Below are 17031 nucleotides of genomic sequence, written 5' to 3'. Positions count from 1 at the left end.
ATTTAAAATCACACGAAATGTCACCTTTCAAATTTGTGTGCTTGGCGAAGGTACTGCTGGGATAAATATAACTAGTGTAGGTAATTATTCTCGTATTTTCTTGCCTCTAAAAGCCTGGTAGAGCTTCAGTGTAAATGTTTCTTCGCACTTGCTGGCGATGCGGTTGTGCCTCCCTGTGTGGTTTTGTTGAGAAGGTCAACACCATGTTCCGCAAGGCCTATAAACAAGCACTCGGACTTCCGGCCTCCACCTCCGCCGAAAGATTTCTTCGGCTTGGCATTCACCACACTGCCGAGGAGCTAATTAAGGCTCATCTAACCAACCAAAGAGCGAGGCTGGGGATTACGGAAACGGGGAGGGCGATCCTCTCACGCCTCAGGCTTTCGGCTCCACTCGAACACCAGCCTGAACTCACGGGAAACCTACCGCACGAACTCCGTAAAACATCACAGTAAACCCCCTGTCCCGTAATATGCACCCCGTGTACCACGTCGACAGGACGGAAGCTAGAGCAAAAACTTTATACAAGATATACGGCAATCATTGAACAACGGCATATACGGACGCGGCGTCTTATCCGGGTAGGTCCGCGGCGGTTTCCACCGTAGTCGTCGAAAACAAGCACCGTCGCAGCCTCTCGCTTGCCGGCGAGTATACTATACAAGAAGAGGAAGTGACAATCGCCCGCGCCGCCGTACAAACTAATGCAGCGGTCACTGTCACCGGCTCGCAGCAGGCTTGTCGGAATTTCGCAAGGGGACGCCATCACACAACAACTGTACGCATCATTCAGCAGCAGCCCCTGAAGAGGCTAATCAGGATTGTACGGGCTCCGGCACATCATGGTATCCCTAGAAACGAGGTGGCGGACGCCATCGCTCGAGAATTGACCCACCCAGCGTGCGCCGAGAGCACCGTTGCCGAACCCGAGCGCATGCAGCCCTTGACCTCTTACGCCGAGATCACGCAGAACTACAGGCTGCTGCGTAAGACATTCGTTCCCCCCCCCCCCCAAATCTTTACCCTGAAAGCACGAACGTCATTTACGTGCTCTCCAGATGAATATATTCCCCCATCCTATCCGGCTTCGCCTTTACAACCGACAGAACTCCCCACTTTGCCGATTTTGCGGGTGTGAGCAATCTGCACAAATTCCTCGCAACCTGAAACTCTCTACTCTCGAGCTTTGGGAGAGCGCCTTGGCGAGCACCAGCCTGGACGACAAGCTTTGGCTGGCTCAAGGGCTGTCGATGCTGCCCGCACTCAAGGCATCCTGGACTGAGGACGCCTCCTTGAAGCTTGAGCACAATCCCCCTGTTGATTTAAATAAACGTTCATTATCTCTCTCTCTCTCTCTCTCTTACCAAGCCAGAGATGTTCTTGGCTGGACACTGCTCTTCCAGTGAGCGGACGGAGAAGCTCCTGCACGGCGTCGTACAGCCCATGCCTGGAGTCGAGCATCTGGCGAGAACTTCTTTCCGGAAGCATCCCTCCGGACAATGGTTGAAGACCTTTATCCACTGGGATCTCGTACCCCCGGCGGAGAAGCTGTTACGAATACACCCGCCGCCGATCTTCGTGCAATATTTCACGCGGTACGGCTAAGCCTCCACTACGTGCGCCTTTCAAGCAGGCCCGCCTTGCCGATGGCTCACGCTTGCAGCCGACGAATTCGACGCGTCGCTACACGTCTGGATCACAGGCGGCTCGCTATCAGCGCGATCAATGTTCGATGGCGGCCGAGGCAACACGCAGAGGCTTGTCCGAAAGACGCGGAAGCTGTTGCGGAGACCTCCGCTGTCCACTCTCCCGGACTCAGTGTGCGACGCTACTACCGACTGCTCACGAACTCTGGAAAAGGTGCTGTGTTTGTGTCTGTCGTTCATGTCGTGTGCAAAATAAAAAGGGAACGCTTGTTTTGACCGTTGGCGCTTTGGTTATAAATAAGACCAATCCAAGCGCTGCAGTTCATTCCTGCTTGAGCAGTGAATCAATGCTGTCACTCTGCTCGAGTCCTGTACCATAAACGCTCCCGTCGAGGCATTGTTCTTTGGCTGCGGCTCATCTCTCGCCCCGAAGTAAACAGGTTACTTTTCTTTCGGCTTCTGGTCTTCTTTGAGGCAGCAACATTGGCTGGCAGCTCGCTTCAGCATGCTACCACACGTATGTCGGAGGCGACGGAGCTCGTCTGGGGTACGCCTTCCCGTACGCAGTAGCAGTTTCTCAGCGGTGGGATGACAAATTCCCAACAGCGCGCAGTAACACAGGTCACATAGCTATTAGTAACTCAACCGCGCAACAATTGACAACTTACTGATTTTTCTTACTGCACGTGCAAATCACGGCATATGGTTGTTGGTATCTCACCCTTGCAACCATTGACAACACACATTTTTGGTACATTTTAGGAAGCCTTGGACCGCCGTCTATCCTTGCATTTGTAATGAATTGATGATGTGCCCTCGGAAACCCTAATTGCTTCCTACGTCCACCGCGGCATATTAACCTCGATTACAGGTGATGCAACGACTGGTATGAAATAGATGTTATATTCAGTTTCGGTTTACTTTTATGTTCTTTCACCCCCAGGGGGCGCGTCTGTTCTTTATGTATATATTCAATGTGTGAAGTAGAATAAACGGCTTTCGTACGGTGGTGCTGCCAGTGCTTACGTCCTTGCAAACACCACATTGGCGACGAGGATGGGATAACAACACGGCAAGCTACCTTCAGCATTGAGTGCCGTCCGGATCTGCCCCGTCATGAGTTTCTCCGGCCTTGCTCCGCCGCCGCCGTTCCTCCCGGCGCCCGGCCGTCCGTCACTTCCCTGGGAGGAGTGGGAGCAGTCTTTGACAGTCTACCTTCTAGCGTCCGGAGCAGCTGAGTTCCTACCAGAGCGACGCAAGGCTATTCTTCTGCATTGTTTGGGGGCGGAAGGGCAGCGTATTTACCGGACTTTACCTGCAGGGTCAAGCGCCGCAGACCGGGCAGTACAAGAGAAACAAGAGAAGCCTCCCGCACCCGCTACTGACGAGTACGAGTCCGCACTCATCGCCTTACGGCAGCAGTTTTCGACGTCTTGGAACGTCGTCGTCGAGCGTCATCGGTTGTACCGCCGCAGCCAGCATGCAGGCGATTCCTTTCATGACTCTGTTGCTGGTTTGCGGGAGCTCGGTTCGCATTGTTCGTTCGCTTCACAAGATGATGCTCTGCGGGACCGATTTGTTGCCGGCGTTGCTTCCAATCGCGCACGTGAACGGTTGCTGCTCGAGGGTTCCTCCCTTTCGTTCGAGAGCGCAGTGCAAATCGCCCTTCAGTTTGAGCAAGCAGCTGAAGAGCTGAAGGAATTTTCTGCTTCGGTCGAGCCTGTTTCTGTACGGCGTCGTCCCCAGTATTCGCATTCTTCGGAAAAATTCAATTCACAGCCACGAGAGCATTTCCTGCAGAACTTTCCAAGCGCGAGTGGTTCACGTGCACCGCAGGGGCCCCGCCCCCCTCGGCGAGACAGATATAGCCTGTCCGTTTCACCACACTGTTTCCGTTGCGGCTGGCGGAATCACCGCGAATCAGCGTCTAAGTGCCCAGCGCAGGGAAAGAAGTGTTCATTTGTGGTATCAAGGGCCACTTTCAGAGAGTATGCAACCGCAAGCGACAGATGCAAGGCAGGGTTCGTGAAGTTGGATTTGATGACGATGCTTTGTCAGACGAAAGTTCTGAGCATGTGTTGACTGTGCGGCATCCCGCTCGCAGCGCAATTTACATACAAGTGCGCGTAGCGGATGTCAGGTTGGCATTCCTTGTTGACTCGGGGTCGTCTGTTTCTATTGTGACAGAGCAAGAATTTCGCCGACATTTTCAAAGCGGTTTGATCCAACCAGCTCCGCACGTGACCTTACTTGACTTTTCAAAGCGTCCAATTTCCGTGCTAGGCTGTTTCCGGGCAGACGTTCAATTTAAAGGGCGCTCCGCACCACTTCTTTTCTACATCGTTCGCCAAGGAACCTGTCTGATTGACCTTGACGGCATTAAGGCCTTAAATCTTCGAATTCTGGGCTCCACTCTCGAGTGCCTGCACACGTCCGTTGCCCCGCCGCCGCGTGTCAATGACCCGACATTTTGTCACATTCCAACGCAGTCAGTAGAGCAACCCAGGAAAGCAAACCTTCCGCCAGCCTTGGCACACGACTTCGGTTCACTTTTCAGCCCTGAGTTGGGCCTTGCTAAGCGGTTCACGCATCGTGTCAAGATTCGGAAAGGCATGCAACCGGTATCTTCGAAGCTTCGCCGTCTTCCGTATTCACTTCGGGAACCAGTCTCGAATGAACTTCACAGGCTGTTGAGAATTGACATCATCGAACGTATCGATGCTTCTGAATGGGTTTCGCCCATTGCTGTCGTTGACAAGAAAGATGGCAGCATCAGGATTTGTGTTGACCTTCGGGAGCCAAACAAGGCTATTGTACCAGACAGCTTCCCGTTGCCTGATACAGAGGAACTTCTTCATGCTTTGGTAGGGGCGACACACTTCTCAAAACTTGACTTGGCTTCAGCCTACCATCAGGTTCTTTTGCACCCTGACAGCAATGACTTGACAGCCTTCATCACACATGAAGGGCTTTTTCGGTTCAAAAGAGTTTGTTTTGGGTTAGCTTCTGCGCCAGCGGCATTTCAGAAGATGATGGCCATAATTCTTGATGGCTGCCCTAGTGTGTTGTTCTACATTGATGATGTGATAGTCTTTGGTAGAACTGCAGAAGAACATCTTTCCAGCCTAACCACAGTCTTGCAGAAAGTCAAGGACGCAGGCCTGAAATTGAACGACAAATGCGTCTTCGACGTTCTAGCACTTTCTTTCTTAGGTCATAAGGTCACAGCGCAAGGCATCTCTCCGCAAACAAAGAAAGTCGACTCGGTAGTTAACACTCCAGTGCCAACAGATGTTGCCGCCCTCCGTTCATTCCTGGGTCTTGTAGAATACTATTCCAAGTTCGTTGCACGCTTGGCCCAGGTGGTCGAGTTATGCGCGTCCTGCTTCGCAAGAATGAGCAATTCATATGGTCAGCCGAAGCAGACAGCAGTTTTCGGAGGGTCAAGAAAATGCTCTCTTCAAGTACAGTTCTGCACATGTTCGATCCCACACTTCCAGTCATCGTGTCGACCGACGCTTCCGACTGTGGGCTCGGAGCCGTCGTGCAGCCGCAAAATGGCCACGCGCTCCGCACAGTTGCTTTCGCGTCTCGTACCTTGTCATCAGCGGAAATAGTGTACTCGGTGGGAGAACGCGAAGCATTGGCATGCATTTGGGCGTGCGAACGATGGCACACTTACCTTTGGGGTCGCCGTTTCAAGATTCGAACGGACCATCAGGCGTTGGTATCGTTGCTGTCGTCGCAAAGACGTGGAAGAAGGCCACTCCGAATTGCACGCTGGAGTGCACGACCACTATGTTACAATTTCGCTGTCGAGTTCCGCAAGGGGTCCACCAACACGGTGGCAGATGCTCTTTCTCGGCTGCCAGCTCCCACGAAGGTGGCAGAGCTGGCCAAGGAAGAAGAAATTGTGTCGTTGGTCGAGCCGGCTTGCGTGACGAAGGAAGAATTCAAGCAAGCCGTCCTCAACGATGGCTGTCTGCAAACGGTCAAGTCATTCGTGCTCGCTTCTTGGCCACCACAAAAATCCGTACCAGAGGAGGCAAAACCTTTCTACTCTGTGCGCGAAGAACTTTCTGTTGTTGATGCCCTTCTACTGCGCGCAGAGCGCCTCGTTGTTCCTTGCTCGCTCACGGCTCAGTTCATTGCCGTCGCCCACGAGACACATCCGGTCATCACGCGCACAACGGCGCGACTTCGTGAGCTGTTCTGGTGGCCACGAATGGACAAGCAAGCTGAATCTGCTGTGAAAAACTGCCACATCTGCCTGGAGGCAGATAAGTCCGCCAAAACATCGCCAGCGCCATTGCGGCCTGTTGACTGGCCTGAAAGGCCGTGGCAGACACTGGGCCTAGACATTGTTGGCCCATTGGAACATGCACCTCACAATAGCCGATTTGCTATAACGTTGGTCGATTACCATTCCAAATGGCCAGAGATATATTTTTGCAGCGAAGTAGCCACAAGCACTGTGAAAGACTTCTTAACCAGTGTTTTTGCCCGTGAAGGATACCCGGAGGAAATTGTTTGCGACAATGGGCCGCAGTTCACTTCGCGTGAATTTGTCACCTTCCTTCAAAACCGAGCCATCAAGCTGTCGCATTCGTCTGTATACTACCCCCAGGTGAATGGGCAAGTCGAGAGGTTCAATCGAACTTTGAAGAACTTCATCCAAGTTTCACTCCTCGAAAGGCGGCCTATCCGACAAGAAGTCACGGACTACCTCGCTATTTACCGCTGTACTCCACAGGCTACCACTGGGGTTGCCCCAGCAGTTGTGCTGCATGGGCGAATGCCCTGAACCAGATTGGATGTTGCGGTGTTTCCGGCACCCGCGTTTGCAAAGGACCCAGCAAAGGAACTGGCGCGACTGCGCCAAAGGGTCCGGCTTCAACAAAGCAGCAAGGAGTACACGAACCGGAGGAGAGCTGCTGAGGAGCCGAAGATAGCTGTGCGCGATTTCGTTCGATTCAAGAAGCCGTCCGTTCTCTTCAAGGGAGATCGCTCCTTTTCCTCGCCAACTGAAGTGTTGGAGAAGACGGGACCTGCCTCTTTCCGACTTGCAGATGGCCGCACATGGAACGCCTCCAAGCTGTCCCGGGTTCCCGAGAGGGGCACGAGTCCACCATACCAACGTTCGGAGCTACCTTCGCCGCAGCTTCCGGTTCGAGTGCCGCAGCCTGCCCTGCCGCCGCCGCCCTCTCCCGGGTCGCAGCCGCTGCCCACTGGCGTATTGCAGCCTGCCGTACCGCAGTCGCCTGCTCCTGATCCGCAGCTGCCTGTTCCGGAGCCAGCCGTGCAGCAGCCGCCTTCTCCTGGGCCGCAACCGCGGTCTCCTGGCGTGGTACAGAGCTCTACGAGCCCACTAGCATTTCCGGCCGTGCAGCCGGTGCAGCGTCCCCATCGGCCGTCTCGAGAGCGCCGGCCACCGGCTTGGCTCAAAGACTATCAGACGCATTAGTTGTCTGTGTGTATAGAACAGTGTGTATGTAGAGTGTAAATATGTACAGTGCATGCAAGGGGTTTCTAACACTTACTAACAACTAATCACTAAGGGAGGCAGTATGTTATTTTCAATTTCGGTTTACTTTTATGTTCTTTCACCCCCAGGGGGCGCGTCTGTTCTTTATGTATATATTCAATGTGTGAAGTAGAATAAACGGCTTTCGTACGGTGGTGCTGCCAGTGCTTACGTCCTTGCAAACACCACAATAGACTTTTGTTTATTTGTTGCGGTCGTTCTTGTGAAGTATACCGGCTGGAGAACATAACACCGTGTATTCCAGCAGCAGGTGTATTTTTAGAATATTCTTCACAGAAAAAGTCTTACTACAAATTTTAACAAAGGCAATCTAACATATCAACAATGGCCTTTTCAAATTCTTCATTAACTTGGGGGGTCACTTGTAATATCGACGTTGGGGTCTTCATAACTTGACCGATGCTTGTGTATAAATATATAACCACCATATATTTTCTTCACACCAGGATTATCTTTTTTGTGATTGTTAGTACTAGAGAACCAAAATACCGGTTTCCTGGTTTCCCTGTGCCAGTGCAGAAAAGATTACTGATACGTTTTGGAAAGCATCCGATGCTACGTTGGTGTCCGGTAGGATAAATGATAGTTAACAAGCGCTGCTTTCAGGAACTGGAGCTGCTCATTCCTTTAGAACAATTTTCTCTACGCTCGAAGGGTATGTCCTTCGTAATCATGAACCTCACAAGCTGGGTTTTCGAAGACACTGCAGGTAAAAAACGGTGCGAGGTAATTAGGGGCCGGGTAGAGTTTCGTCCGGTGTCAGCTACGGAACACAGGAAAACGGTACTTAGGTGTATCGCCTTTCCCAATGTCAGGGGATCTTAAAGAAATTTTTGGCACCCTCTTTGCACGTTGCCACGTGCGCTGTCAGCAGGGGGTCGCTTTATGCTTTGGGGGCTGTGTTTATCATGTCATAATAGTCAGCCCCTCTGGGACACATACACGCTTCAATACTACATGTATGTGACCTACCTTTAAATGTTGAAAACATCTGGCTCATGCCTTTTGAAATACTTTTTAAGCACTCAATACGAATGGTGTTCGTAAAATCTTAGTTGTATTGACCGAGGAAATTTTATAGCACAAAGCTTGTGCAAGACCAAAGCATTGAACGTGGCTGCAATGCACCCAGACATTTGCAACGGTAATGTTTCCCCCAGCCACCACAAATATCGTAGACTTCTCTTGGTGTGAACTTGAACAAGCTTATCTACAAGGCACCATATTTGTATAAACTCTGTTTTTTGGTTCTTGTATAAATTTGCTGCATCCCCAAGCCATGTAATTTTTGAGGTGGCGTTTTTATGGTATTCTGGCAAAACTTTTCTTTTTGTGACTTCAGTAGCTTTGCAACAATATGCGCGGTCACGACATTTATGCGGCGATCTCGAATCTAAGTACAGAACAGTCTGCGTCGTCTTAAGCAACTTTTACGTTGTAGGCGGCCGATGAGGTGGTTCGGCCGAGCCCAAGTTTATTGCGTTTGCGTTGGCTGTGCCATGGACGGAACGAGGCACGCAGAACGAGGGTGCCGTTTACGAGGTGAGCCGAATCTCTTCTAGGTGCCAGCTGCCCAATCTGCTGATAATGATGGTGGTGCTGACGAAGATGATGATGGTGGCGCTAGAGGGCTCCCCCTAGCGCGGAGCGCGATAGAGAAAACTGAGCTTGGTATTGTTTTGTGCAGCACTGTACGGTAAAGCGGCGGGCGGCAGCAGAAGAAGCACTTATTGCAGTTCACAGGCACATGTGATGTTTGTCCGTGGCCAGAGAAAGTCCGTGGGCAGTCAGTGATCTAGTAGCCAGAGCTGAATAAATGGCATGGTCCTGGTCATCGGCGAGGTAGCGTCCAGTGAAGTGGCAATCTCTGGTGGTAGAGGCTAGGAGTGCGGCAGCGGACGCGTTGGTGGAAGTGGTGCAACTGGATCTTCTGTAGGCGGTGTGGTTAGCATGCACATCTTGCGCAGGAGCAACCAGTATGCTGTGTAAGGGAGTTGAAGTACCTGCGCGAGTGGGCTTTATGGGCAGGACGGTGGCTGCATCGATGTGTATGCCGCTTGCGCACACGAAACGGGAGGCGGCATCGCGGAGCCTTCCGATTATAAGCTGTGGTTGCTCTGCCGTGAAGTCTCATTCCCGTCTTGCTTGCCAGTTTTGCGTGCCTTGCTCGTAGTGGCACTGTTGAGCAGACGTTATAGTGTCGACTGAAAGTTCTCTCGCAGAAGGGGGTCGGTCGAGGTCTGGTGGCCAGTTTGTGAGGCGTCTTGCTATGGCACGGAGACACGTAATGCTACTTTCGGCCAAGTTTGTTGGGAGGCTTGTCCCGCAATCCTTGTTCCAGTATTGTCATCGTAGGCAGGATGTCACAATTGTCGGAGGCAGTCTGGTCAGCTTCCACGGTAATTTGGACTTCCGTGAATTTCGGGCTGTCGTTGGCTGTTTGAGGCTGCTGTACATCTTGAGGCGAGGAATAGGGCTGTCGTACAACAGGAGTTGAGTGGTCTCGAAGATCACCCTTACACCTGCCCTGCAGAGGTGGTGCAGGTTCCAAGTTAGGATTAGCAGGGGAGTCGATGATTGCACGGGTCTGTGCAGCAGATGCGCCAACATGTTGTTAGGCGTCAGGATGTACTGTCGATTTAACGAAACAAATGGTCGACTCTGTCTTGCTGGAAGTCGTAGCTGGGACTCGTGTTTCCTGGACAGGCGAGGCTGGACATTCCGACGAACTGGAATCGACAGGGGCCGTTGGAAGGCGTGGTGGTGTAGACAATGGCGTTGGTGCAGCCATCGCTGGCGTAAGCTGGGTTCCCATACTGTAGTGGTTTGGGACAGCGGCCTTCACATTGTCGTCTGCACTAGGCATGGGGCCGGCAGCTGCATGTGCTCAGAGAGGTCAGCAGGTAACTTCTCTAAAGTGATGAGTTACCTGGTTTCCTGGGACTGGATGTCGTGGAGATAAAAATGGCTCTCCAGGATGACGACCTACGCGGCGTTGTGATGACGAATTGATCCAAACGGAATCAGCCAGGGTAGCTTTGGGAGGACGATGGGCGTTCGTGTCGTCCCGTGTCGTTTCCCTCATTGTAGCTGGGGAAGTAGCAGTACGATTTCACGGCGAAGCCGCTTGTCGGGGTGATCAAATTGCAGGCGGCCGATGAGGCGGTGCGGCCGATCCCACGTTTATTGCGGTTGCGTTGGCTGTGCCATGGACGGAACGAGGCGCGTAGAACGAGGGTGCCGTTCTCGAGGTGAGCGAATCTCTTCTAGGTGCCAGCAGCCCAATCTGTTGATGATGATGGTGGCGCTGACGAAGATGATGGCGCTACAATGTATGCTGTAGTAATTATTCTTATAAGTTAAAGATGTAAATTTTCACGGCATTGACGTTTGACCAATAGAGGTATTAGCTCTGGCGAAACTGTACAGTTAAGAGTAGAGCCAGAAATTTAATTATAAACCTATCTGTGTTGTCTCTTTTACTTTTTTACATTGGCTGGTGCTGCCTGAAACAAGTAGTTCATTATTTCAAAAAATATTAAACACTAGACAGGCAGCACCCTCTTACTTTGCGTTTGATGGGAACCCATAAAAACTAGCTTTTTTACAAAAAAGTATTCGAGGGCGTCATAAAGTGGCGCTGCCGGTGGCACAATCCCATGATGATCGTATAACGCCTCAATGTTGCCATATTCCTATTGAAGTATCTAACACTCAAGGGGCATGAGCAAACTCATGACTAACTCCTTCCTATAAGTATGAATATACAGTTCTAGGTACACGTTATGATATGAGTAGCAACGCTAAACTTGAGCATTAACGACTGCAGTACACCTTTCGCTTAGTAGATGGTTGACGACTTAACGAGTGACATTCCTGGAGACATGTTCTGCTGGCTCGTCTTGTGTTTTCAGGGGTTCAATATCGTATACATTGCAATATTCAAATACATTTTTGCCAATCAAACCTTCCACTCTCCTCCAAAAGTGGCAATGATTTTACTCACTCCACTTTTAAAAACGGATAGACCGTCTAACACCTGTGCTTGAATTTTAAAAGCTCAATTTGTGAACTCGACCGTTACTGCACCTATTAGCTTACATATTAGAAACATAATTCTCTTTAGTACTTTTTATTCATTTCGTTACTTACTTTTATTGATTTCGACATTAAGCTATCATATACAGGCCCTCACAGGGAGAAAGTAAAAGCCACTGACGTGAAATGCATGCAGTGTCACTTCAAATTAGGAAAATGGGGAATCACCTTGCTCAATGATTTTCATCGGTATTATGGCTTCATAGTACTGAAAAACAGTACGCAGTGTAAGACGAAAGAATACGAAGCACACATCATCATATTTGTGTGTCGCATTCCTTGGTAACACGCTCAGCGCTGTTTTTGTTTTTCAATTACCTGTTCCATTTGGTGCAAAGTACACACAAAGTGACCTTTAAAACTTTCTTATATCACTCCTCTCAGCAATCAACAACCGAATGCATCAGTTCGGTCATGCTTCTCATGCATCAGGAAAAATGAATATTTTCAAAATAGTTGTTGCGAGCACGGAAAGCCGCATAAGCTTGCAGTTTATGCGGCTGCAAGCTTACACCAGAGGAACACAAGTTGTTTAAGTATCCTTACTTGGCAGTAGTGTCTGAAAAGCCAATGGTTTTTGCTAATTTTTCGTCGAATCTCCGAAAATATTATGCACCCTATTTTTAACATCTACGTAACCGTGCAAGAACTTTGATATTTTGAATATAAAGCCACAAATTTCGCTGTGTGTTTTGTTTACTGCTGTCTTTAGTTGACATTGTTGGAGGCCTCCAGATGTCCTGTCTTGTCTCAAAGGTTGTGTTTCTTCTTTCTTGCATATGCTGTGTAGGATACCTTTTTTGAAAGGGGCAGTGTTTGGCCCTGTCGCAAGCGAACTAGAATGTGCTTCTGGGATCGCCAGTGTATCCGGAGTTTTTAGATGGTTCCGAAAATAGAAACACGGGCACATAAACAGCCGCAAGGCGAAGCCCGCGTAAATCGCTTAGACAACAGCAGGCTATTCTCGTCATTCTGTTGGTTGTTTCGTAGACTCCTCAGCGTTATTTTGGTTCGTTGCTGAACAGTTTCGGTGAAATCAGCATGGTTTACCAAGAGAAGCTTGCATCGGGTCTGCAGGTTTCTAATATAAAACGTCAGAAAGTATCTAGATTCGTTCCAGTGAGAAAACTAAACATTTTTCACGTTGGCTCAAGGCAGCACAAACGCATTTTGAAGTGTGGCGCTCAAGCGTTTTCTATGGGAGCTGGTTAGCTGCTTTTGTAAACTTCTGCGAATGTACGGTAAACTTGTGGACTTTGCGAAAACACCACCCACACATGCGGGTCGCTTCGGGCAACGCACCCGCACGCGTCCGTGCAGAAAGTTGGGCAAACAGGAATACTCTGCTGAGCAGGCTACGCACAGGATGCACCCTAACGAACGGGTGGCTGCAGCTTTATAACATCACCAACAACCCGTCCTGTAGACACTGCGGCGCATTTGAATTGGCTGGTAGCTGGATCGCCACCTTCGCTTCATACAACTCCGTGAGGGAACAGTTTCACGGAACCTTCCATCACCTCGGGATTGTATGCAGCAAAGCGGACGACATCCTCTTCCCCCGCTGTCAACGTATACTAATAAGAGAAGCATTCCGTCACCTCTCCTCCTTCCTCTGAAAGACCGGCCAGACCGCGCACCTCTAGAGCGCCCCCTTCCCTCTTCCTCTGTCGCACCTCCCGAGCTGCTCCAACGTTTTTATTCTTTGTTTTTGGTGGGCTTGTTTAGTCAGCCAAAATCCTTTGGGCATCATGCCTCCTTTCGCATGCCATGACCACCGAATCCGAAATACTCCTATGGGCACCTTTTCCGCACTCCCCTGTCACTGACCTCTATCTCTATCCGCCGTTGCTCTTTTCTTCGCCTTTATTGCACCCCTTTTGGACTGCGTTCTTTCTGCGCGCACTCGCTACGCAGTTGCTGCTCTCCCCTAATCAGAAACTCCCTCTTATGGTAATTAAATTTTCTTCTAGCACTTCCCGCCATCCCCTCCTTTATGTCCCCTTCCCTAAGCCCCTCACGGGCCTGTCGGCACCACATGTCAGACAGTTTGGGGCCCTTTTCCGTCCTCTTTCCTCCCCCTCAAAACCTACTAGCTTAACTTGGCGGTAAACCTTTGTTTATTGTGGGAACAAAATATTGTCTATAAATATGAATAACGTATATTTAAAACAAATGGACACTGCGTAAAAGCTATTTAAACCTAGGGGAGTAACTAAAATATTCATGTGGCGCGTTTTTCTATAATGAATGGGGCATGTAGCACCATAATTTAAATGTAGCGTTCTCACTTGCTTTGCGACAAGTGCGATTGTGAAATGTAATCTTTTTTGACCAAATCATACTTTTAATCGCTTTAATGCCGTTTTTAGCTAAATAAATAGCAATGACGCGTTTTACAAATGAAAAATGATATTTATGTAACGGCCATCATCTTTACCCCATATTAAAACTGAAGTTTCAAACTATATTTAGTTTACTCATTTTTATCTTCCTTAATACTTTTCAGATAGGTTCCTCTAACCATGTTTTGTATTTATAGACACCTCCCTACTAATGATATGCTCACGAAAGTGTACTCAATTGCTGTTACGTTTAAATACGTTGTCAGCTTATCAAAGCAGCTAAGCGCAGGTATGGAAGGAAGCTGTAATCGGTGCCAATTGGGTGGCTGGCCCCGAGGTTGAGAGACAGAAGCAAAAATTGTGTATGGTAATGCATTCTACCGGCATTTGCGTTTTGCACCTAATCACCGGAATGACTTCTGTGTAATGCACCCACATGCCCTTAAGAATGTTTATTTTTTGCAGCAGTGCTTGACCTCATAAGTGCGTGCTTTTCCCAGGAAATTGTAAGTAGTGTTTTACGTCTCGCTACTAGATTTGCCCTAGACATCTTGAGGGTTCTTTTGCGCGGGCAGCGACAGAGAGTGGAGAAGATAAGCAAAAATGGAGAATCCCAAGATGAAAGAAGCGGTTATCTGGTGTAAAATATTATTAATTTTCATAGATACTTGGAAGTTGAACACGCGAGTAGCCAAATTTATAAATACACTTACAAAAGAAGAGCGTCAACGATTTGGCCAGAGAATCACTTGAGGATAAAAAACTCAAAATAAAACTATTAGAAGCGAAAATATTGCTCACTTTATCACTTAGTTCTTACCTAGAATTACGAAGAACGCTGACAGAAATTGTTATCCTATCAAAGCTGTAATACATTTTTACAAGACATTGGCGAAGAATTATTACTCCTCTTACATACTCGTCTTTATTATTTTATATGAAACAGACATGCAAAGAGGTATCCGATCAAGAAACCTGCTTCCTTCTTAAAAATGCTCGAGCAAAGAATGCCTTCGTTTTATTTTCGTATGGTTTGGGGTCCAGCGCCTGGCTCCAGTCGGCTGTGTAAGCTGTTTTGAAAGCGAAGATCGTTTTTTTTTGTCATCATTTTGTATGCCGCACGAGGTGTCTTATTTGATAGGAAGAACTGTTTGTCCTGTAATCACCGAACTAGATAATTCATCTTCACAGGGCAGTGTGTTGCATTCTTTTCGACTGTTTCAGAATGATTGACACAGAAAAATGTTTGCCTAGCAAGCTTCGCGGCTGTCGAATTGTGTCACACTTGCCGGTGCAAGACACTTTACTGAATGCTCCTTTGGTGCTTTTAAATTCTTTGAGTTCTTAGCGGAGCACGGAGTAGCAGCAAATTTCTGCAAAAAAATTTGCCTCCAAAATTTTTTGTCTTGAAGAAACTGCAGGCATCTGTTGTTGTGTTACGTCTAATAAGATGCGGAATACACGCCACCTAAGTCCCCGGCAACTCGCCACAATTGTACAAGCCACGCCAGAAGCCGAATGCTAGCGTTTCTCTTTTAGTTCGCTATTTCTATGTATCATCTAATAAAAGCGGATGCAGCGATCATGACCAACGCTCTGAGCGGCTCACTTTTCGTCCAGCTGGATTCCCGTGATCCCCCTCGTTCAAAGGGTTAACCTCAGAACGGGGAACATCTATATGTGCATGGTGCCTTTCCCTGAGTGGACACAAGCTCGTGATGGCGGATCGCGGGTTTCTACAATTTCCAAGTGGTTTAAAGACCTCAACTCGTCACAGATTTGCAAGACTGAATTGGTCGATGATATCTCACTAGATATCTCGCATAAGAGCCAAATATCTATTAGCAGGGTTAATAAGCATCATTAGTCAACAAGTGAAAGAATGTCTTATTTATTTGTAGTATATAGAAAGAAACATGCCGTAGGTTTCAGGTTTATTATCCAACATTAGAATTAACTGTTTTTATTGTAATCTTCCCAGCAAGGCTTCAGGACAGGGGGCATACATAAGATTTGCCGCCATATGCTTGCATTGAAGGTGAGTCAACGGGAGTTTCAACTACTTGTCCGCAATAGGTTAGCATGCTTATTGTAGTGTTTCCGTTCCGATGCTGAGTGGCCCTCACCAAATTTGTAGCCCCATTCGTGAGCGCCGTTGGCGGAACGTTTCCACTTGGGTATGCTGGCAGCGCTCACGGAGGATTTCTGTCCTCAAACATGGGTTCCACCGACCACAATGTGCTATTCATTCGCCTAGGCGACGCTTAACAACGGCGCTTATTGAGGCTGCTGTGGCAGTGTCCTCGTATCCCCCCAGAGTTACTCCTTCTGAAGGTCAATGCCACTCAACGAGGTTCTACTCGTCAGCCTCAAGTGCGCTGAATGAATGTTGTGCTCACGCCCCTTGTGAAAGCTTACGGGGAGTTACGGCGAGCTGCAACGCCATTCACGGAAAGTTTCCAGTCAAGCAAGTGCAAAAGCGAACTTGCCCGCATCGGTAGTTTGTAATTGACAGCATTCGCAGGACTTATCGGAGTGTTGACTTGCCTACCTTAGCGTCATCACACTTCGGAAGAGTTTCCAGTCACGATACTTATCTGTTACCGATAGTTCTCACTCCACCACATAAGCACAGTTCAAGCTTTCCCACTTGCCAGCTTAAGTGCCTGACATTAAAAGTTTATCTTACCAACTACAGTGCCCTCACCGAGATTTCGGATCGCCTATGCTAGCATCATTGGCACAGATTTTAAACTTACCGGAAGAAGCCGAACACCAACAGTTCCTCTCGGAGTGTCTATGGTGCTAAAGCTATCTTTTCTGTTTCTTGCGTGGGTAAAACTTGGAAAGATTGCGTGCCCCGGCTCTTTTTGGCTTGTAGCTTCCCAAATTTATTTCACCATCGGTCTAACTGTTCGCCTTAATTCGCACCTTTTGACACAAAAGTGTTTTATGCCCGGCTACACAAAACGTTTGGTGACGTGATATTCGTCACGGGAGTGACGTCGGCATAAAATGTGCCATTGAGGTGGCGGGGGCCGGTTTCAATCTGTGGCCGCGACGGGATGTACGTGGCGCCCTTCCCACTGCGCTACAAACCGACACGTGAGCAAATGCTACGGAAGCGCCTTATGTCCTCGCTATGACCATCGCCTCCTGTATTTTTACAAATACAGGAGGCGATGGTATGACACATTCATTTATGGTGCCGTCTGGAGGAGCCGTAGCGCATCGTGACGCAAATAAACGCCGACAGTTGGCGCCTCGATACCGGCGCCTCTGTGTACGGGGGACGCGCGTGAATTGAGGCATCCTCCCGTTTTTTTTGTTTCTTGCGTGCCGGTGTCACTTTGTTGGCGGGGTCAGGTTCGCGAATCCTTCGCACAATAAGCGAATC

General features: G+C 49.0%; 1 protein-coding gene across 1 annotated transcript in view; it reads left to right on the top strand.

Annotated features, from left to right (window-relative positions):
- Positions 1 to 2762: 2762 nt before the first annotated feature.
- The window catches only part of LOC144160724 (uncharacterized), a 31234-nt gene continuing 16965 nt past the window's right edge, over positions 2763 to 17031 (top strand). The window contains exons 1-2 of the mRNA XM_077691917.1: positions 2763 to 3374; positions 6716 to 6993. Of these exons, the coding sequence (XP_077548043.1) occupies positions 2763 to 3374; positions 6716 to 6993 (890 nt within the window). The remainder of the gene's footprint in view (positions 3375 to 6715; positions 6994 to 17031) is intronic.

This window comes from Haemaphysalis longicornis, unplaced genomic scaffold (assembly GCF_048455015.1).
Source record: "Haemaphysalis longicornis isolate Haplotype H1 unplaced genomic scaffold, Haemaphysalis longicornis Haplotype H1 scaffold_11, whole genome shotgun sequence".
Taxonomy (NCBI): Eukaryota; Metazoa; Arthropoda; class Arachnida; order Ixodida; family Ixodidae; genus Haemaphysalis; species Haemaphysalis longicornis.
This window is presented reverse-complemented; position numbering and strand designations above follow the sequence as displayed.